Source organism: Engystomops pustulosus, chromosome 3 (assembly GCF_040894005.1).
Source record: "Engystomops pustulosus chromosome 3, aEngPut4.maternal, whole genome shotgun sequence".
Taxonomy (NCBI): Eukaryota; Metazoa; Chordata; class Amphibia; order Anura; family Leptodactylidae; genus Engystomops; species Engystomops pustulosus.
This window is the reverse complement of record NC_092413.1, coordinates 18,274,857-18,298,023: the sequence shown is the minus strand read 5'-3', so window position 1 is coordinate 18,298,023 and position 23,167 is coordinate 18,274,857. Positions and strand designations below refer to the sequence as shown.

Sequence of the window (23,167 nt, the reverse complement as noted above, 5' to 3'; positions counted from 1 at the left end):
GACCTGGGATACAACGAGCCGTGCACCTGTGTGACATCACATGACCAGGGACATAACGAGCCGTGCACCTGTGTGACATCACATGACCAGGGATATAACGAGCCGTGCACCTGTGTGACATCACATGACCTGGAATATATCGGGCCAGGACCTGGAAAAAGTAAGTCATCTCTGGCGCTGCGAGTCCCTCTCCTCCACTGCCATTACTGCCCTGTACTAGAAACATGACGACACTACGGAGAAATATCCCAAGCAGGAGGTAGGAACTTTCTGCCTCCTTGATGACTCATAAGTCCTGGTCCTTACAAAGTTTTCAGTCTTAAGGAGACGGCAACCGCTCGCTTATTACCATATATCAATGATTCCACAAAAGTTACTGGGAAGTTTTAGTTTTTGCTGGGATTTCCCTTTATTACTAAGCAACACTGCACTACAGATACTCTCCAGCAGAGGGCAGGAGGCTACGAGTCTGCTTGTGCCTAAATCCTGAGAGATGAGCGGGTGATGTAATGGTAAAATACTGACAGGAGGAATAGTAATATTTATCTGCTCATGAAATGTTTCCAGGAGGAATAACAGAGGGACGGGACAGTTGCATTATGTATTGATTATAATTTACAGGAATAACCGTGTTGTGGGAGGCCAAATAGGTAATATACTACACTATGGGGGGCCGCAAGAGGGGGCAATGTACAGTATGGGGGGGGCAATGTACAGTATGGGGGGGGCAATGTACAGTATGGGGGGGCACCAAGAGGGGGCAATGTACAGTATGGGGGGGCAATGTACAGTATGGGGGGGCAATGTACAGTATGGGGGGGCACCAAGAGGGGGCAATGTACAGTATGGGGGGGCACCAAGAGGGGGCAATGTACAGTATGGGGGGGCACCAAGAGGGGGCAATGTACAGTATGGGGGGGCGCAAGAGGTGGCAATGTACAGTATGGGGGGGTGCAAGAGGGGGCAATGTACAGTATGGGAATATAGGAGAAGGACATTGTAGAGTATATGGGGGAATATACTGTGTGTGGGATAAGATGCAGGAATTATGTGATGGGGGAGGGGCAGGACGTGATGCTGGAGGGGGGCAGACATCATACTTTGGGGACAATACACATTGAGGGCGGAGCACAGGATGGGTGTGTTAGGGCGGATATGACAGGATGGGACAGCCCCCGAGATACTATTGGTCGCCTCCAGAAGTGACGCCCCGCCCTCCTGCACAGGATGAAAGCGAAATTAAGTAGAATGTCGCAGCCGCGGCGCTTAGACACTGTTCACACCGGAGCGCGGGGATAAAGACCGGGGGAGAGCACCCCAACACCTCCCAGGTAAGCTCTATTATCTCACAGGGTGTGCTGGGACCTGTAGTACATCAGGTATGTCTTACAGGGTGTGCTGGGACTTGTAGTACATCAGGTATGTCTCGCAGGGTGTGCTGGGACTTGTAGTACATCAGGTATGTCTCACAGGGTGTGCTAGGACCTGTAGTACATCAGGTATGCCTCACAGGGTGTTGTGCTGGGACTTGTAGTACATCAGGTATGTCTCACAGGGTGTGCTAGGACCTGTAGTACATCAGGTATGTCTCACAGGGTGTGCTGGGACTTGTAGTACATCAGGTATGTCTCGCAGGGTGTGCTGGGACTTGTAGTACATCAGGTATGTCTCGCAGGGTGTTGTGCTGGGACTTGTAGTACATCAGGTATGTCTCACAGGGTGTTGTGCTGGGACTTGTAGTACATCAGGTATGTCTCACAGGGTGTTGTGCTGGGACTTGTAGTACATCGGGTATGTCTCACAGGGTGTTGTGCTGGGACTTGTAGTACATCGGGTATGTCTCACAGGGTGTGCTGGGACTTGTAGTACATCAGGTATGTCTCACAGGGTGTGCTGGGACCTCTAGTACATCAGGTATGTCTCACAGGGTGTGCTGGGACTTGTAGTACAGCAGGCATGTCTCGCAGGGTGTGCTGGGACTTGTAGTACATCAGGTATGTCTCACAGGGTGTGCTGGGACTTGTAGTACATCAGGTATGTCTCACAGGGTGTGCTGGGACCTCTAGTACATCAGGTATGTCTCACAGGGTGTGCTGGGACTTGTAGTACATCAGGTATGTCTCACAGGGTGTGCTGGGACTTGTAGTACATCAGGTATGTCTCACAGGGTGTGCTGTGACCTGTAGTACATCAGGTATGTCTCACAGGGTGTGCTGTGACCTGTAGTACATCAGGTATGTCTCACAGGGTGTGCTGGGACTTGTAGTACAGCAGGCATGTCTCGCAGGGTGTGCTGGGACTTGTAGTACAGCAGGCATGTCTCGCAGGGTGTGCTGGGACTTGTAGTACATCAGGCATGTCTCGCAGGGTGTGCTGGGACTTGTAGTACATCAGGTATGTCTCGCAGGGTGTGCTGGGAATTGTAGGACATCAGGTATGTCTCACAGGGTGTGCTGGGACTTGTAGTACATCAGGTATGTCTCACAGGGTGTGCTGGGACTTGTAGTACATCAGATATGTCTCACAGGGTGTGCTGGGACTTGTAGTACATCAGATATGTCTCACAGGGTGTGCTGGGACTTGTAGTACATCAGGTATGTCTCACAGGGTGTGCTGGGACTTGTAGTACATCAGGTATGTCTCACAGGGTGTGCTGGGACTTGTAGTACATCAGGTATGTCTCACAGGGTGTGCTGGGACTTGTAGTACATCAGGTATGTCTCACAGGGTGTGCTGGGACTTGTAGTACATCAGGTATGTCTCACAGGGTGTGCTGGGACTTGTAGTTGTCTGTTATCTGCTGGGTCAGTGTCTTACACAGCTGATCATCTGTCACTTTGTCTGATGTATTGATTCCCTATAGTTGTATGAAGAGACTGTAGCGACATCCAGCACAGCGCCATGCATTGTATAGTGGCTGCGTTTGGTATTTCAGCTCAGACCTATTCATTTCAGTATGCTCTTACATCACCGTCACCAGCGCGTAATCATCGAGCCCCTAAATATCAGGAAACATACGTGACTCCTGTCTCTCTGCACATCTGTATTAAACTTTCCAGCCAAGAAAAACCTCTGGAAAAAGAGATTACAGGTGACGTCACAGACATCAAGTCTGGGATATAGGAACCAGTTCACACAGACACTTAAAGGGCTTTCCCAACCATACATAATCACCCAATGTTCATTTCTGGACAACCCCTTTAAGCACCTGTAAATTGAAAGACTATATAGAGAGAGCGCCCCCCCATATATAAGGAAGACTATATAGAGAGCGCCCCCCCATATATAAGGAAGACTATATAGAGAGCGCCCCCATGTATAAGGAAGACTATAGAGAGAGCGCCCCCATATATAAGGAAGACTATATAGAGAGCGCCCCCATATATAAGGAAGACTATATAGAGAGCGCCCCCATGTATAAGGAAGACTATATAGAGAGCGCTCCCATATATAAGGAAGACTATATAGAGAGCGCACCCAATATATAAGGGAAACTATATAGAGAGCCCCCCATATATAAGGAAGACTATATAGAGAGCCCCCCCCCCCCATATACAAGGAAGACTATATAGAGAGCGCCCCCATATATAAGGAAGACTATATAGAGAGCGCCCCCATATATAAGGAAGACTATATAGAGAGCGCCCCCATATATAAGGAAGACTATATAGAGAGCGCCCCCATATATAAGGAAGACTATATAGAGAGCGCCCCCATGTATAAGGAAGACTATATAGAGAGCGCTCCCATATATAAGGAAGACTATATAGAGAGCGCACCCAATATATAAGGGAAACTATATAGAGAGCCCCCCATATATAAGGAAGACTATATAGAGAGCCCCCCCCCCCCATATACAAGGAAGACTATATAGAGAGCGCCCCCATATATAAGGAAGACTATATAGAGAGCGCCCCCATATATAAGGAAGACTATATAGAGAGCGCCCCCATATATAAGGAAGACTATATAGAGAGCGCCCCCATATATAAGGAAGACTATATAGAGAGCGCTCCCATATATAAGGAAGACTATATAGAGAGCGCCCCCATATATAAGGAAGACTATATAGAGAGCGCACCCAATATATAAGGAAGACTATATAGAGAGCGCACCCAATATATAAGGGAAACTATATAGAGAGCCCCCCATATATAAGGAAGACTATATAGAGAGCGCCCCCCCCCCATATATAAGGAAGACTATATAGAGAGCGCCCCCCATATATAAGGGAAACTATATAGAGAGCCCCCCCATATATAAGGAAGACTATATAGAGCACCCCCCATATATAAGGGAAACTATATAGAGAGCCCCCCCATATATAAGGAAGACTATATAGAGCACCCCCCATATATAAGGGAAACTATATAGCACATGGCTCTGGATATCCCTATTTACCTGAAATAATACATTTCACTAGTGCCACCTCGCACATCTCCGAGCAGCTTTGTCTGGATTTCCCCCGTAACCTATTAGTTATGGGAAGCACCCACGTTTGCATTAGAATTAATATTTGGGCTTTTTCAGTGGCGCAGCCGTAATTTCATCATTTTTGTATTAATAATCAGTTTTGTGTTCTATAAAACTCTCTGAATGTGTGTGGTTTCAGATTGTCCTCAGGCTCCTCCCACATGACTCCTCTAGTTTTGACAAATCTGTTACTATCTAAAAAGTCTTTTGTCCCCAAAAGATAGCAAGACTTTCTGCTACAAAGATTTTGTACAGAGGCTTGTAAAAATACTCACACCCCTCAAACTTTTCCTCATTTAGAAATTTTTATTGCTATTTTATGGAGCACCACAAAGTATCAATTATTTCTAAAGTTAATGAAACTTGTAAATTCTAAAACTGAGCCCATGTTGTGTGCATATGTATTCACCACCCAGAGTCAGGACTTCCACCACTCTTCTGTACACATCTAGAGGCTGGAAGCCCCCCCCCTCCTCTTCTTCTTTCCACATCTACATGCTGGAGGTTCCCCCGTTCTTTTTAGGAGGCTGGAGGTTTCCTCATTCTTCTTCGGAGGCCGGAGGTTCCCCCCGTTCTTCTTCGGAGGCCGGAGGTTCCCCCCGTTCTTCTTCGGAGGCCGGAGGTTCCCCCCGTTCTTCTTCGGAGGCCGGAGGTTCCCCCCGTTCTTCTTCGGAGGCCGGAGGTTCCCCCCGTTCTTCTTCGGAGGCCGGAGGTTCCCCCCGTTCTTCTTCGGAGGCCGGAGGTTCCCCCCGTTCTTCTTCGGAGGCCGGAGGTTCCCCCCGTTCTTCTTCGGAGGCCGGAGGTTCCCCCCGTTCTTCTTCGGAGGCCGGAGGTTCCCCCCGTTCTTCTTCGGAGGCCGGAGGTTCCCCCCGTTCTTCTTCGGAGGCCGGAGGTTCCCCCCGTTCTTCTGTGCACATCTAATAGTCACCCTGCAGCTCCTCCATGGTGTCCCTGTGCCTCCACGTCTGGCCTCTTAGTGGACGGTGGGTGCTCATTTCTTAGATTAGCGGTCATGTCATACTCCCTCCAGGTACAGATGATGGATTGTACTCCGGGAGATGTTTTGAGCTACCTAACCCTGCTGTGCACTGTGCCACAGCTTTATCCCTGAGCTGTCTGCTGTGTGCCATGGGTTTTCTTAATGCTACTTGTTCACTAATGTTTTATAACAAACCTCAGATACCTTCACAAAGTATCTGTAGTTATACATCCAGATTCATCTACTTACTATTTAGGTGACTTCCAAAGGCAGTTGGACAATGAAGATTTTATTTAGGGGGTGAAATACATTTCACTGCAAGTTTTTCTTACCATAGTTTTTTTTTTTTTGTTTACAAAAATCTATTAACTTCACAAATGGAGGACTCTGTGTCCCATATCAATAAAATACATTTCACTTAGTTAATTTTGTGACTGTAATGTTTAAAATCTGGGAAACATTGAAGGGGTGTGAAAACTTTTGCAACGAGAGACACAGAGAGAGAGAGACAGAAAGACAGAGAGAGACAGAGAGAGAGACAGAAAGACAGACAGAGAGACAGAAAGACAGTGAGAGACAGACAGAAAGACAGACAGATAGAGGGAGAGAGAGTGTCTACATCTACAGTGTGACACATTTCAGGAGCCCGGGAAAGTTGGGTCACCACCTCTGTAGATGTAGTCATGTTCATTTCAGCAGTCACTCAGCTTTTCCCAGTACAGATAATAAAGCGATGTAGGATTTGCTTCCTCCAGACGTCTCTTGTGATCTTTGACTCACCGCTCTTATCTTTCCATGGCTATTTTTGTATATTTCTAAGTTTTTTTAACCTTGAGCCCCAGCGATGTGATGTCCTCATATGTCAACAGGAAGGTGATGCAGTGACTTATATCGGAAGGTTTGTAGTTCTTTCCTATATCGGGGCCGCGTGGAGGTGGTCACGTTATAGGTTACAGGTGGGCGTCATCTAGTGGGAGACTGAGCCCCGATGTCATAGTGGAGAAAGCAGGCAGAAGTTGTATAAATGTTCCTGCAGCGCCTCCGCAGGAGAAAGGAAGCGCTACACCTTGCATATTCTCATCAATGGGTGATCCTCAGATGCTCTTTGTATCTCATCTACTCTCAGGGTAAAAGGATGAGGATTGGGGATGAACAGAACTTTTTGGCCGACATCCGCTTTGCTAGAGGCATTTAAAGAGTTAACACCCAGTAGGGGTCCACCCAGAGGACCTGAACAGCCAATACGCCTCTAGCTACTAGCCATGGCTATGATTGGCTGACTGGCTACCAATCCAGTCGTACAGGCTGAACCCAAACATAAATATCTGGTCCGTTCATCTCTACTCTGTGTTTGTCACAAACCCCGATTGGAGTTCGGTTCTGCTCATTACTAATGAGGATCCTTCATCGACTTCCTAAGAAGGGTGAATAGGTTTTCAAAAAGTGGACAACCCCTTTAAATGGCCATAAACTAGTTTTTTTTTATCTTTGCTGAATTCTATCTTGCTAGCAACATGAGCTGTCGGATTTCATGGAAGTCTATGGAGAGGGGAGGGAGGGGACAACGAGTGACAGCAGCTAGGTCTCCACCAAGCCCAGGAAGTAATGTAAATTAACAGACTGAGAATGCAGGTTTGTAGCAACATAAACTGTTAGATTACATGGAAGTCTATGGAGAGGGGAGGTAGTTCAAGGAGTGACAGTCGCTAGGTCTCCATGGTAATGTTAATTTACAGACAGAAAACACAGAGATGAAAGTTGTTGACAAATAAAGATGCATAAGTGAAGTTAGATCAGTGGGGGGAGGAGGGGGTGTCAGACCATTGGGGGTCTATTCCCCAGTAAGACCTTACTCCGTTGTGCATTGAATTGTATGATAGTTGTGAACATTCAGCAGTCCTGTTCTGTAGAGATCACATTATCTGTTTATATCACATAATCTGAGATCACATAACCTGTCAGGATTAAACGGACAGGTCACACCTTTATGTAGATAACACAGGATCACACCATTCACAATAGATAGACTATATGGGGCTCTGTGGAGATAATTTCTCAGATATCATCTCACAGGTAACACCTTCATATAGATAACGTGGCATTACACAATAGACATAACAGTGGCATTTAGAATAGGCAGACACTTCATGTTCTGTAGAGATCACTTCTCATTTATGGTCTGATTATCATTACAGACAGGGTTACACTGACAGGTTACATCTTTATATAGAAAACATCGGATCACACCATTCACACTACACTGACACTTCCTATTCTATAGAGATCACTTCTTATTTATGATCTGGTTATCATTACAGGAAGATTTACACTGACAATAACCTTTGTATAGACAAAACCGGATTGCACCATTCACTATGGACTGAAGCTCCCTGTTCTATAGAGATCAAGGAGCAGGTTTTCAAAGGTAGCACATTTATATGGACAACACAGGATCACACCTTTAACAATAGGTGATGGTCACACAGGATCACACCGTTCCCACTAGACTGGCTCTTCCTGTTCTGTAGAGATCACTTCTCAGTTACAATCTCATCACCATTACAGGAGGGTTACAATGATGGGCAACACTTTTATATAGATAACACAGGCTCACACCATTACCAATGGTGATGGTCATGTCTTTCCTCCAGCCCCGCCCTCTATCACATTTATAGCACATTTATATAGATAACACAGGATCACACCATTCACACTAGACTGACTCTACCAGTTCTGTAGAGATCAGTTCTCAGTTGCAATCTAATCAGCATTATGGCAGGGTTACAATGATGGGCAACATCTTTATATAGATAACACAGGATCATATGATTCACCATAGAGAAATGCTTCCTGTTCTGTAGAGATCACTTCTCTATTATGATTTGATTATCAATATAGGAAGGGTTACAAAGGTAGCAAGCACATTTTTATATAGATTACACAGGATCACACTAGACTGACTCTTGCTGTTCTGTAGAGATCACTTCTCAGTTGCAATCTCATCATCATTATGGCAGGGTTACAATGATGGGCAACATCTATATATAGATAACAAAGAATCACATCATTCACACTAGACTAATGCTTCCTGTTCTGTAGAGATCACTTCTCTTTTCTTATCTGAATATCTTTATAGGCAGGGTTACAAAGGTAGCACATTTATATAGATAACACAGGATCACACCGTTCACACTACAATGACTCTTTCTTGCTGTTCTGTAGAGATCACTTTTCAGTTGCAATCTCAATATCATTACGGCAGGGTTACAATGATGGGCAACATCTTTATATAGATAACACAGGATCACACCATTCATAGTAGACTGGCTCTTCCTGTTCTGTAGAGAATACTTTTCAGTTGCAAACTTATCATCATTACGGCAGGATTACAATGATGGGCAACATCTTTATATAGATAACACAGGATCACATCATTACCAATAGGTGATGGTCATGTCTTTCCCCCAGCCCCCCCCCCCCTACACAGGTCACTGAGCATGCCCACAACCCTCTCTCATAGTCACTACCCATCCTACAGCCTCTTATGTCTTCCCGTCTGTGGAGGACTATGTACTTTTTGCTTAGGTGACACTTGTCTCATGTAATTTCTGCAGTGTGACATCCTCCGATCATACACACAGGATTTTCCGCTGACATTTATAGTGACTTTGTGCGTTACATTTCTTCCAGCTCCGCCATGGAAGGTGCGGACATCACGTTGCACCCGGAGAAGTTCTGCAGGCAGAACTCGGGTGCTGGATTGTCGCTGGACTTCGAGCCCAAGCAGGAATACGTGTTTGTGGAGACCTTGCAGGAGCGCTACAAGTGTGCGAGCTGCCATCTGGTTCTTCACAACCCGCATCAGACAGGATGTGGTCACCGCTTCTGTGAGAAGTGTATACTGTGCCTGAGGTAAGTGACTCCAGCAGTGTGACTGTATACAGCAGATCCTGGGGGACATCAGTCCGAGGCATGATCACTACGTGTAGCTGCTCATATATACTGCATTGTGTATTCTGGTAGTAATGGCATGGGGCCCCCAAAATCAGGGAGAGGGGGTGCCCTGTCTGTGTCCTCAGGACACTATTCTACCGTACAGTGGAATTCGGAGTGGAGCTGTGCATTAGGGGCCCTCAGAAATACCAAATCCACCCCACGTGGAAATCAAATGAAAATACAAATATTCTCACTCAGATATTTCCTTTATCTCTTATTTGCAGGGAGCGGTATGAGAATCCCCAGTGCCCGATAGACAAGGAAAATATTAAAGCACAAGAGGTAAGAAAGATGCACCTGATCCGGTCCTGCTTATCCCACCACTCATAGAGAAAGCCTGTGAGTCCTGCCTCCTCCACCCACTCATAGAGAAAGCCTGTGAGTCCTGCCTCCTCCACCCACTCATAGAGAAAGCCTGTGAATCCTGCCTCCTCCACCACATCATAGAGAAAGCCTGTGAGTCCTGCATCCTCCACCCACTCATAGAGAAAGCCTGTGAGTCCTCCTTAACCCACTCACTCATAGAGAAAGCATGTGAGTCCTTCCTTCTCCACCCACTCATAGAGAAAGCTTGTGAGTCTTGCCTCCTCCACCCACTCATAGAGAAAGCCTGTGAGTCCTGCTTGACCCACTCACTCATAGAGAAAGCCTGTGAGCCCTGCTTCTCCCACCCACGCATATAGAAAGATTGTGAGTCCTGCCTACTCCACCCACTCATAGAGAAAGCATGTGAGTCTTGCCTCCTTCAACCACTTATAGAGAAAGCCTGTGAGTCCTGCTTAACCCACTCACTCATAGAGAAAGCCTGTGAGTCCTTCCTACTCCACCCACTCATAGAGAAAGCCTGTGAGTCCTTCCTCCTCCACCCACTCATAGAGAAAGCCTGTGAGTCCTGCTTCTACCACCCATTCATAGAGAAAGCCTGTGAGTCCTGCTTCTACCACCCATTCATAGAGAAAGCCTGTGAGTCCTACCTCCTACACCCACTCATACAGAAAGCCTGTGAGTCCTACCTCCTACACCCACTCATACAGAAAGCCTGTGAGTCCTACCTCCTACACCCACTCATACAGAAAGCCTGTGAGTCCTACCTCCTACACCCACTCATACAGAAAGCCTGTGAGTCCTGCCTCCTACACCCACTCATACAGAAAGCCTGTGAGTCCTGCCTCCTACACCCACTCATACAGAAAGCCTGTGAGTCCTGCCTCCTACACCCACTCATACAGAAAGCCTGTGAGTCCTGCCTTCTGCACCCACTCATACAGAAAGCCTGTGAGTCCTGTTTCCCACACCCACTCATAAAAGAAGCCTATGAGTCCTATTTCTCCTACTCATCCACAGAGAAAGCCTGTGAGTCCTGCATCCTCCACTCATCCATAGATAAAGCCTGTGAGTCCTGCTGCCTGTTCATATTGTTTTTTTCCCATGAGTTTGTACACAGTGAAAGCTGACACTTACTGGTTTATGTGCGGTACTTACTGTAAAAAAAAAAAAAGTGATAAAATCGTCACGTTTCTCAGCATTAATCATCTGTGGGTTTCCTGGATGTAGACTGATCTCTGGTCTGTGGCTTTCACCATGAAGAGAAATATGAACACGTGTGGGATGACTGCTCTATGTATAGAAATCCAATGTGGTGGGAGATTTCTGGCCCTGTCACAAGTGTTTATTTCCCCTTATAACAAATATGTGTGTGTATATATGTATAAGCAGAACACAAAGTGCAGGGCTGTAATCTGTACTGATCCTGAGTTACATCCTGTATTATACTCCAGAGCTGCACTCACTATTCTGCTGCTGGTGCAGTCACTGTGTACATACATGACATTACTTATCCTGTACTGATCCTGAGTTACATCCTGTATTATACACCAGAGCTGCACTCACTATTCTGCTGCTGGTGCAGTCACTGTGTATATACATGACATTACTTATCCTGTACTGATCCTGAGTTACATCCTGTATTATACCCCAGAGCTGCACTCACTATTCTGCTGCTGGTGCAGTCACTGTGTACATACATGACATTACTTATCCTGTACTGATCCTGAGTTACATCCTGTATTATACTCCAGAGCTGCACTCACTATTCTGCTGCTGGTGCAGTCACTGTGTACATACATGACATTACTTATCCTGTACTGATCCTGAGTTACATCCTGTATTATACTCCAGAGCTGCACTCACTATTCTGCTGGTATATTCACTGTGTACATACATGACATTACTTATCCTGTACTGATCCTGAGTTACATCCTGTATTATACTCCAGAGCTGCACTCACTTCTGTCCGTCAACAAGTCGACTGTTGCCGATATCAACTTGCAGAATAGTGATTTCATCTCTGGAGTACCCTTTAAGAATTGACAAGAAATATAATATTGTTGATTTTCATTAATTCTGTGTAGGAAAAGTAAAATGTGTGAACATTAGAGATTAACATATTTTTGTTCCTATTTAGATCTTTAAAGACAATTGCTGTAAGAGAGAAGTCCTGAATCTCCTGGTGTATTGTAGGAATGCCCCTGACTGTGACGTGAAGGTTGCTCTGGGCCGGTTCCAGGTACCTACCTACATTTTTCAGGATTGTCTCAGAAAAGTTGGGAGAGTTGGTAAATATTAATTTCTGCCCTCTCCCCCCTTCATGATCTTAATAGGATCACCTCAGTCAGTGTCTGTACGAAACATTCGCCTGCACCAACCCCGGCTGTCACATCAAGGTGATCCGAAAGGACCTGGAGAATCACCTAACAACCCAGTGTGACCTGAGAGCCGAAACCTGCACCTACTGCCAGAAGAGCATGACCTCCATTGACCTGCAGGTAACCATAGACCAGGGGGCCCTGGTGCCATAGAGGTCCATCCACACCTTACAATAGTGATGGGTCATTCGCGAACAGCCTGAGCCGGCTCCCGTCAGTGAGCCGATGGCTCACTAAACCCCGTTCCTAACTGGCTCACCACACCCCCTTTAACTCGATAAAAACAGGTTAAAAGTGGTCTGTTGTCCGGCGACATACTTGATAGGGAGCCGTTCAGGAGCCAGAAGAGCTGGCTCTTCTTCTTAGTGAGCTGAGCCTAATGAGCCGGCTCACTAAGAAGAGCCGGAATTCCCATCACTGCCTTACGTATTATATAGGGTCATACAGAATTGTACATTGTGACAAACCCTCTGCTGCATTACATTCTCTGCACCCGTCAGCCTCATTATCCTGCATTATTCATCATGGTGGTTGGTGCAGTGCATGAATATTTTATGCCCTGTACTTCCCTGGCATCGCTTTATCTCTTACATTTAGGAGGTGCCACTGATAGGTGGCGCTAGAGAGACGGCTGTCATCCTATTGGAGAAGTTTATTTGCATTTTTTTTTTCTTATGGTGCATCAACGACAAGACTCCATCAGCCTGATCCCTTTAACCCCTTCCCTCCGATTACCTTTTTTGTCTTCATTTTTTTGCTCCCCTCCTTTAACAATCCATAACTTTTTTTTAACTTTTCCATGTACAGAGCTGTGCTGGGGCTTGTTTTATGCGTAACAAACTAGTTCCTATTGACAGTATTAAATATCCAAGTTATACAGGCAGTCCCCGGGTTACGTATAAGATCGGTTCTTTAGGTTTGTTCTTAAGTTGAATTTGTATGCAAGTCGGAACTGTATACTTTATCATTGTAATCCCAGCCAAAATTATTTTGGTCTCTGTGACAATTGGATTTTAAAAATGTTGGGTTGTCATAAGAATGAAGATTAACACTAAAGCTTCATTACAGACGCCTGTGATAACTGTTACAGCTGATTATTGTAGTCTAAGGATAAAGTACAATAAATTACCAATTACCAGAGGTCCGTTTGTAACTAGGGGTCGTATGTAAGTCGGGTGTTCTTAAGTAGGGGACAGCCTGTATACTGGGAAGTAATATTCAGAGTGCAGTGAGATTGACAAAAACGTATTTGTGCCATTTTCTTTTGGGCTTTGTTTTTACGGTTTTCACTGTTCGCTCCAATTAACCCCTCCCCTTCTTTCCTTAGGTCAGTATGATCACAGGGATAACAAATTTATATAGGTTCTATTAGGTTGTAATAGATTTTTAAAAAGTCAAAAATTCTTCTTTTCGCCATGTTTTGACGCTAATAACGTTTTGTTAATTTGGATTACGGAGCGGTCACAAGGTGTCATTTTTTGCGGGATGAGATGTGTTTTTTATGTGTTGCAAAATGCCAAAAAAATAGTTGAAGCTATGTTCTGTTATGGGGTTCACCGCTGGGGATAACCATTTTTTTATATTTTGATAGATCAGGATTAATAATAATAATAATAATCCATAATTTATATAGCGCACACAGATTACACAGCGCTGGGCAAAGCTTATCAAATCAGTCCCTGTCCCCAATGGGGCTCACAATCTAATCATACTATCAGTATGTTTTGGATTTTTGGGTCACAAAGATACCCAACATGTTCAGGATTTTATAATTTGATATTTATTTATTTTTAGATGAATTCAAGAGAAGGCGGGGGGGGGGGGGGGGGAGTGACTAATTGTTCAAAATTTTATTTACTGTATTTGCTGTATTTACTTGGTTACCCTTGGGGGTCTGATGGATTGTACCATATACTACAATACATTACATTACATGGCTATTTCGTTGATGGTGTGCTGGTGGCACATTGTAACAGATCTCCAGAAATGACAAGCCTTGGAGTCTGCCCTACGATTACATTAAGAGATGGTGCCGATCACTTCCAAGATGGTGGTGGCCTTCATCTCTGGCATTTAAATGCAGCCGGCGGCATTTAACAGGTTAACGTGCGCAACCAGTGCCAGCACTAATTGAGGGTGTTAGTGCTGTGTATTTGCTGCAATATATAGAAAACACATGCACTATTACATCATATGTTTTTAAGGGGTTAATAAGGACCAGTACCTACCCCCATATCTATATCTATTGGACCTGTATCCTTGGATTACTGGATAATATGTGGCTAATCTCTTCCAGATTCACACGCAGAAGTATTGCCCGCTATACCCAGTGTCGTGTCCCAACAACTGCGGCTCTTCTTGTCCGAGGGAGGAGGTAAGTTGCGGTCACACTGCACATGGACATCATGGCAAGAAAGTAAACATATGCAGGAGTGTCTGGGAGCAGAACAGTTCCACTTGCATATGTCAACCAATCAGAGCTCAGCTTTCATTTCATAAACATCTATGGGAAATTGAAAGCTGGGCTCTGATTGGTTCTGCTCTCGGATACTTCTGATGAATCTCCCCCATGTATTGTATCATTCAGGTAGATGAGCACTTGGCTACGTGTCCAGAAGCCGAGCTGGACTGTCCATATGCAAGTTACGGCTGCTACATAAAGGTAAAGTATCCTCCCCGTACTGCAGTGCGTCCTATTCGTGTTAAAGGGGTTGTCCTATTAGTAACATTACAGAAGCCAGCAGCATGTGCCCGACTTAAAGGGATTATAGCCGCTTCAAAATCCTCCTGCATCTAAAACCAGGATTGTGTCAGGCACTCTATAAGCCTTTCATAACATATCATTCTTGTTTTCAGAGACTTGTCATTTTATAGAAAAGTCTCTTTTTATCTCAAGTGCATTGGGGGCGGGGCTGTGTTCATCTTACAGCACCCATTTCAGCCTCTAACACAATAATTGACGTCCCCTGTTAAAATAGGCTGCACAAATAAGAAAACTACTTCCCTAATAATTATAGCCCCGCCCCCAGTGCACTTACAACCTCATTTGCATAAATAGAACAATTTCATTTTCTGTAAAATGACATATTTCATGTCTGGAAAGTGGAGTATGTGCTCTACATGAGGCTGGTTTTACTTGTGGGGTGGTCTGTGAGTTGGTAGGTCGCCTTTAATACACAAGAAGGAATTGATTATATGTAAAGGTCTGCCCCCTGTTGGTGGAAGGAAGCATCGCACTTAGAGGGACAGTCCACTTTCATGCACAATCTGATGATAGGGGGAGGGGGCATTTAGAGATACCTTGATTCCTTTAATATCTTTACCTTTAAAGGATCTATTTAAACCCCCAATGTTTACCCATTCGGACCCTTTTTAAAAATCCCAATTTTTTGTTTTAATGTATTCAGGTAAAAAGAGGAAAACTAAAATTACACGAAGAGACTTTCCTGAGAGACCACATGCTTTATGTGCTGAACAGGAACACAATGCTGGAGAAGCAGGTAAATGCCAGAAGTACAGGGCCGCCATCAGGGGGTTTAGTGTGACTGTGTTCAGGGGGCCCCAAGTCACAGAAAACCTTCCCAGATTTAGGGAACTTACTGCACACAGGGCCAGATTATTAGGGGCCCCAAACTTCCTAGTGTTGGCCCTGCATATGTGCCACAGGATTATCTTCTACCTCCTCTAGATGGACAGGGATGACCCTCAGTATCAGAGACGCTGCATAGTGTGGTGGGAGTGGAAGCTCCAACAGCAAAGAGTTGGTTAAGGGGATAACAAGCTGATCGCTAAGACCCCCATTGTTCACAAGAAGGGGACCCCCTGCAATATGTAGAACGACATTCTTGTTCTCATTAATGGGTGAAGCAGAATAAGCCATTCAATCCTATGGCAGTGTGAGAAATTACTGAGCAAAGCGCTCAGGTATCTCCTTCACTCAATCACAGTCTATGAAAATGCAGGAGATATTAGACCGTTCCCATAGTATTGTACAGAGCGTCAGGACTCATCCTGCCACTCCACCCAGACCCCATTTTCTCCAGATTGCTGGGGGTTCATTCATGTGATCCTGGATTCCCAGCAGTCGAACCCTCACCGATCAGCTTGTTATCCTGTGGACGGGATAAAATGCAAACTTGTTGTGCAAAATATTATATGAATGTAAGGTGTGACTGTAACGTAATGAAAATCCTATAGCTACAGAAGACACGTGATGCAGCTGCTGTCAGGCTGGAGAATCTTATTGCTTAAAGGGGTTTTCCAAGGTTGTGATATTGATAGAAAAGCTCATCGCTATCAGATCATCAGGGGTCCGATAACCGCATCGCGACTCCCACCGATCAGCTGATTGTGGCCGCCCCTATAGAGAATACACTGGCATAGCAGCTGAGCTGCAGTTCCTATAGCCGGCCACTATACAAGTAGCGGAGCTGGATCTCCAACCACTTTCTCTGTTATCTCAGCATCACCCATCCTATAGTGATGACCAGTCCAATCCTAAGCTGGAAAACCCCTTTAATTATCCCGATTTGTGTTTCCCAGATGTTCGATTTAAAACTCAGTGTGGAGCAAAAAGAAAGCAAAATCCAGCAGCTCTCAAATACGGTAAAATGGTGCGAAAAGGAATGTCGCCAGTTTGGGCAAATCGGTAATAACGGGAGCCACCTCACCAGCGTCCAGGTACTAAGGAAATACAGACGCTCTATCCATCTCTCTCTTCTTATATCTATGTATGAATGTAACGTGAATTTATCCTTTGGTCTATGGATAATCCTGTCCCCAGTCTTTATCCGGTTACATGGAGAAGGCGTCATGGCTGGAGGAGCAGGTCTTGCAGCTGGTGCAGCTGATCAGTGAGGAGCAGAGCCGCCATGATTTACGGCCACTTAAGGAGGCAATTGAGAGCATGAAGCAGAAGGTGTCCTCCATGGAGGGGTACAGAGACAGATTAGGTACGTTCCATGTAACGACCACTACAATTACTTTTCAAGAGGCTGCAGTTCCCTCTTCGGCCACTAAAATCCAGGAACATAAATTCACATTTCACAGTCCTGCTGCTACTAGCACCACACCCAAATGTTTGATTACACATCTCTCCAGAGATGATACGTAACATTGGCTGCATTCACATGTATATACGGCGTATACACGCCCCCCACAGACAGCAATGGGCATACGGCGCCCTACAAGAGCGGTACGGTGCAACACATGTGCGCCACCGTACCCCTTGAAAAAGTTATGACATGTCCTAACTTTGCATACGGCGCCGTGCCCCCTGTTCCTCTATGGAGAGGGGCAGGGGCGAGCAGCGCTCACCACCTCCTCTTCTCCCCGGTGCCGCCGTGCTACGGTACAGCGGGCTACGGCAGTGTGCATGTAGCCTAACATTGGCTGCAGAGAGTGGGATGACACACCAATGTTTACTTAAACTATGATCCTACAAGATAGGTCTGTTTTTCACAGTCCTGCTGCTCCTAACACCATTCACAAATCTCATGCTTACACATCTTTCCAGAGACGATACGGTTTACATTTCTGTCATAACCTGCTGACTGTTTCCATCACATCTTTTGTCTCAGATATCCTCGAAGGACAATCCGGCAAACACGACGCCCAGATAAATATCCACAAATCTCAACTGAGCAGCAACGAGGAACGTTTCCGGCTCCTGGAAGGGACCTGCTACAACGGGAAACTCATCTGGAAGATCACGGACTACGAGCGGAAGAAGAAGGAGGCGGTGGACGGTCGTGTGGTCTCCATCTACAGTCAGCACTTCTACACCAGCCGCTGCGGCTACCGACTCTGCGCCCGCGCCTACCTGAACGGCGACGGCTCGGGGAAGGGCGCCTTCTTATCCTTGTATTTCGTGGTCATGAGGGGAGAGTTTGACTCGCTGCTGTCCTGGCCTTTCAAGCAAAAAGTCACCTTAATGCTGATCGACCAAAGCGGAAAGAAGAACCACATCGTAGACGTCTTCAAGGCCGACCCTCACAGCAGCAGCTTCAAGAGACCCGAGGGGGAGATGAACATCGCCTCAGGGTCTCCGCGATTTGTCTCGCACGCCCAGCTGGAGAATCCCAGGAACGCCTGCTACATCAAAGACGACACCATATTCATCAAAGTCGCAGTCGATCTCACAGACCTCGAGGAGCTTTAGAGAGTAAAGGACTTAGGGATTTTTTTTATTTTTTTATAGATATTTTTATATAAATTATCTCTAAAAAGAGTCTGTAAATGTCTTATCTTACATGTATATTGGTTTTCAATAAATTATTTGGAGAAGTTTTCTCTGGGTACACTCACCTAGGACATCAGTGTCTCAACAGAAGACCCTATAACCTAGGCAAGGGGTTGTGTCTGGAGACTCACTCCTCTCAGCGCCCGCGCTCCTCCGCGCAGCCACGCGCCGCGCTCCCTCAATCTAATACACAAGTGGAGCCACGCTGTTAACAAATACATTTAATAGGTTTCAACAACATCACATCAGAGCGATCACGACGTAGTCCATTTCTTGGTGACGTTCAGGTGGTCGAGGTGATCCTGCAGGTACTTGTGTTCGGGGAAGTTGGCTTGTTTCTTGGCTTTTATTTCCTCATAGAATCTGTGTCTCCGCTCTATGGCGTGCCGGAACTCCTGATCCTTGGTCATGTAGGGCCGACTGATCCAGTACTCCGTCTCAGCTTCTATCTCCAGTCTCTTAATCATGGCCTGTTTCATGTACCAAGTAACCAGCCGGGGTCTTCTGTATTTCCCGATCCACTGGCGGCCAGGAATTCCCTTTCTCAGGAGGATATTGGTCAAGAACATTTTTGGTTACGGTCTGAAAGAGAAAACCAGTGATGTAACATACATGTGGTATATATTATATAGATATATATATACACTCTCCAGATTGATGCTGCAATGCACTGCTCTTACCATCAACATAGAACCTTATAAACACTTAGGCTCCCAACCAATAGGACTAAGCAGATTTTAAGGTAAATTTCCCAAATCCATTAGGACCAGGGTCTTTTTAACTTGCCTGGGGCTGAGCTACAGTGCCACATTTATAGATAAGCTTTGAGTCACCCCAGGCCTCCCCCAATCACACATTTACTAGAATAGATCCACAGATCACATGCTGATTGTTAGGCGGAATACCCTTGGGACTAGATCAGGGGTTCTGTCCCCAATAAATGGCCAAGCTGAGTATATGCACTATTGCCCTATGAAGGGTAAGTATATTGTGTGACTACCACTGCCATAGAATGCATTGCTCTGCTTTACTAGACAATAGACCCACCTTTCGGGGGGGACAGTGGCCATCGGACAATCAGATGGATTTGGACAAACCGCTGGATTTAACTTGAAAATTGTGTCCCAAGACAATGCACCTACAAGCACCAGGAAGGAGAAGGTGAACTCCAGAGTTCATCCTCGTCGGACAGTCCGGATCAGGGATCGCGCATGGACGGGGTAAGTAAATGTGCCCCATTATCTCCTCTGGGGGACAGAATCTTTGTTCTAATGAACTCTTCTTATAATTGGGTCTACTTCCTGCAGTCAGAAAAGGGATAATAACGTAGCCTTAACCCCTTTAATAAGCAGTCTTTGGATATAAAAACTGGGTGTTCCCATTGACAGCAAGCAGAGATCTTAAAAAAAAACCACACACTTAAAAAGATTCAGGGCGCTGTCACACGTTGCGTTTGCAAACGCAGGCGCAGACCAAACCGCGCCCACCGGGCGGTCCGCGGTCCAATCGCATCGGCGTTTCCAATAGAAACAAAGAGAAACGCCGATGCGATTGGACCGCGGACCGCCCGGTGGGCGCGGTTTGGTCTGCGTTTGCAAACGCAACGTGTGACAGCGCCCTCATACACAAAATATAATAGAGATTGCAGAAGTTTCATAAAGTTGCACTGGTAGAATGTCTTGCACAACTACAACTCCTATCCTCTTCCTGTGAGGGATGTTTGCCAGAAGCCGATGACGGAGGGTGCGCTCATACGTTCAACTTTTTCAGATGCAGTTGTTCAAGCCAAAGGCAGATGTGAATGCTCATGGATTTTTCACTCCATTTCTGGTTTGGACATCAAAAACTGCATCTGAAAACTGAAACCAAGTCCGATAAATGATGGCTGGAGTTTCACTTACAGGGAAAGCAAATCAGGAAACAACAGGTGGAGTCTGACTTCCCCAGGAAATGTAAGCAAATACATGATGAATTGTGGTTTAGATGTGATCTCTGCTGGAGCGTGGAGTAATGTCAGGTGCTGTAGATGAGATTGTTCTATAAAGTAATCAGCCGATTATATTGGGATCTATTCACATCCGAAATCAGCTCCTGGTGTTGTGGACTTGTCTCAATCACTGTAGATTGTGTAGGCGCTGTGTGTAATACCACATATCCCCTGCAGGGGGTATCACTATTCACACCACAGTTACCCACCATCAATATGTGGCCCATTTGGACTTCCTTAAAGGAAAACTACCACTTAAAAGTGGTAGGTCTTATACACATATACATGGCACCAGCTCAGGGTGAGCTGGTGCCGGAGCATATTTTATTAGAGGAACAAAGCCCCTATCGCCGTTTTATAAGTTATATTAACTTATAACTCAGGGCACCGCACTTGGGCACAGCGCACCATGCGCGCGCCGGATTCTGAAGTGCTGGAGAGCCAGTGACGTCACCGAGCTCTCAGGCACACGCATGCCTGCGCAACTTAGCACGGCCTGTTTCCCTGTGCTAAGTTGCGCAGGCGCGCATGTGCCGGAGAGCTCGGTGACGTCACCGGCTCCCCAGAATTCAGAATCTGGCGCGCGCTTGGTGCGCCGAGCCCAAGTGCGGTGCGCCGAGTTATAAGTTAATATAACTTATAATTCTAAGTTAGGGGCTTTGTTCCCCTAACAAAAATATGCTCCGGCACCAGCTCACCCTGAGCTGGTGCCGTGTATAAGACCTACCACTTTTAAGTGGTAGGTTTCCTTTAATAATTCTTTATTTCTATAGCGCACACAGATTATGCAGCGCTGCACAGAGATTGACAAATCAGTCCCTGTCCCTAATGGGGCTAACAATCTATCTAATCCACCTACCAGTATGTTTTGGAGTGTGGGAGGAAACCCACGCAAACACAGAGAAAACATACAAACTTTTTGCAGATGTTGACCTGGATGGGACTTGAACCCAGGACCCCAGCACTGCAAGGCTGTAATGCTAACCACTGAGCCTGGGTGGGAAACAAAGTCAGTGTGTCAGCCACATCTGAACCGTAGTCGCAGCATGACAGTGATTTATGGTTCTGTGAGCTCCAGGACTCCCACTAGTGACTCCACCGCCCCGGCATACACAGCAGCGCGTGTCCCTTAACTACAGGACCCTCTGAATGACGACGTCTTTGACCAGAGAGACTGCACCAGCGTCCTCTCCTCATACAGTGCGACCACAGGACCTTGCTGCCAAAAGGCCAACCCCTGGGATTAGGGACGAGCGGACCCGATGCCTGGGTGCAGCCGCCTGACCCAGAAATTTTGATGGATTGGTAATCCAGAAAATTCCCGCTCCTAGCAACTAGCCATGGATATGATTGACCAAGGGTGATATATTGCCGGATAGACAGCCGAACCTGACCATCAGGACTACTCATCTTTATCCAATTATTATCCTGTCCGTCCTAATCCATCCGTGTAATAATTCTCTACGAGATTTGTATAATCTACTTGTTCCGATGTAACATTCCATATTGGGAATTTACAACTTCTCCTGTGCCGATCACTCACTGACAGATATCGAGCACATCTCATAATGGTGACTACACTACATGGCAGCCTTCTTCAAAGTGGGTTGGACCAAGTTTGAAGGTCAACCCACAACCCAATAACATGAACAGGGAAGTGATGTAACTTCAGGCTGCCTTCACACGTGGCAATAACGCATGCGTTTTCAAACGCATCAGAACAGCTGAGAAGAGATTTACCTGCTTACTTAGCTGTTAACATTGCATTTACAAAATGTATGTGTTAACACAGTGTCAACATATGCGTCTGTTAACAGCTATGTAATCGGGCAAATCTCTTTCAGCTGTTCTGATGTGTTACTGCCACGTGTGAACACAACCTTAAAGATTAAGAATGGAACCCCCTTGTGGTCTGTGAGTGGCGTTTAAAGTAGGTGTTTTGCCTCATGAAAGCTGTTGACATTTGCGTTTACAAGTGTGACTGTCCCCTCACTTATCGGATTGTTCTCACTTATCTACTGAACAGGATAAAAATCAAACTTAGTACAATCCCCCCTACAATCCAACAACATACAGCAGGATAACACATAAGGGGGATTGCACACGTGGCATTTTGAACACACTTTTTTAGCCCATTTTTAAGCAGTCCGGATTGCTTAAAAACTGGTTCAAAACGCCACGTGTGCCGCCGGTCTAAGCAACAAAGCGACGGTACGAGTAGCAGCACCCACTCCACAATCTGCACAGATCCATAACAAAACCAAGAATCAAAGTCTAACCCCCTACGTCCGACTACATCCCAATACTACAATTCACCTGCACAATACCAGTAATCAGTACTGTGCAGCCCTGACTCTATATGAGGGGATGTCTCGGTGTAGACCTTTAAAAAGAAGTTCTGCTGCAGTGTACATCGCACAGTATTGTACCCCATCGGCTGCAGAACATAACACACACCACAATTTTTGGCATCTCCATGATTTAACCCAAGATAGATTAGGCAATTAACTTATTATTTTACAATAAGCTTGTCCCAAGTGGAGCTCCCCTTTAAGGCCGTCACGTGACACTAGCTGTGGGATACTCCATACAGCACCCATAGCACCGTGATGATATATGACTTACCAGCTTAGGACATCTATATAATATACCGTATATACCGCAGACTGACAGGAGAGACACGAGCCTGTCTACTGCCCTTCACAATCCGGAAGTCGGGAAAGAACCGGAAATGCTTAGCGCGCCATTTTGAATATGGGCAACTTAACTTCCTACCTAATATCAGA

The 23,167-nt window shown here is 45.8% G+C and overlaps 2 protein-coding genes across 5 annotated transcripts; one reads left to right on the top strand and one right to left on the bottom strand.

Moving 5' to 3' along the window:
- The first annotated feature begins 114 nt into the window (after positions 1-114).
- TRAF5 (TNF receptor associated factor 5) lies at positions 115-18,458 on the top strand. Of its 3 annotated transcripts, none has more exons than XM_072140182.1 (11): positions 115-160; positions 9,143-9,364; positions 9,673-9,730; positions 11,913-12,014; positions 12,109-12,273; positions 14,450-14,527; positions 14,741-14,815; positions 15,561-15,653; positions 16,696-16,833; positions 16,937-17,105; positions 17,733-18,458. In XM_072140182.1, exons 2-11 carry the CDS (start codon positions 9,150-9,152, stop codon positions 18,311-18,313), a joined length of 1,674 nt encoding a protein of 557 aa, XP_071996283.1. In that variant the 5' UTR covers positions 115-160; positions 9,143-9,149; the 3' UTR covers positions 18,314-18,458. The 3 variants fall into 3 exon arrangements, with proteins under 3 accessions (XP_071996283.1, XP_071996280.1, XP_071996281.1); XM_072140179.1 differs by lacking the exon at positions 115-160 and adding an exon at positions 210-259; XM_072140180.1 differs by lacking the exon at positions 115-160 and adding an exon at positions 1,204-1,331.
- A 142-nt stretch (positions 18,459-18,600) lies between these two features.
- On the bottom strand, positions 18,601-23,159 carry MRPL57 (mitochondrial ribosomal protein L57). Of its 2 annotated transcripts, none has more exons than XM_072140186.1 (2): positions 23,007-23,159; positions 18,601-18,976 (listed from the first exon to the last, which is right to left on the bottom strand). In XM_072140186.1, exon 2 carries the CDS (start codon positions 18,961-18,963, stop codon positions 18,649-18,651), a length of 315 nt encoding a protein of 104 aa, XP_071996287.1. In that variant the 5' UTR covers positions 18,964-18,976; positions 23,007-23,159; the 3' UTR covers positions 18,601-18,648. The 2 variants fall into 2 exon arrangements, with proteins under 2 accessions (XP_071996287.1, XP_071996288.1); XM_072140187.1 differs by lacking the exon at positions 23,007-23,159 and adding an exon at positions 22,903-22,983.
- Between the last annotated feature and the right edge of the window lie 8 nt (positions 23,160-23,167).

Bases quoted from the DNA above. Each gene is read 5' to 3' on its own strand.
- TRAF5 (XM_072140179.1), top strand. From the start codon at position 225: ATGACGACACTACGGAGAAATATCCCAAGCAGGAG. The intron at 260-9,142 runs GTAGGAACTTTC...CATTTCTTCCAG, and splicing joins AGAAATATCCCAAGCAGGAG to CTCCGCCATGGAAGGTGCGG. The intron at 15,654-16,695 runs GTAAATGCCAGA...TGTGTTTCCCAG, and splicing joins ACACAATGCTGGAGAAGCAG to ATGTTCGATTTAAAACTCAG.
- MRPL57 (XM_072140186.1), bottom strand. From the start codon at position 18,963: ATGTTCTTGACCAATATCCTCCTGAGAAAGGGAATTCCTGGCCGCCAG.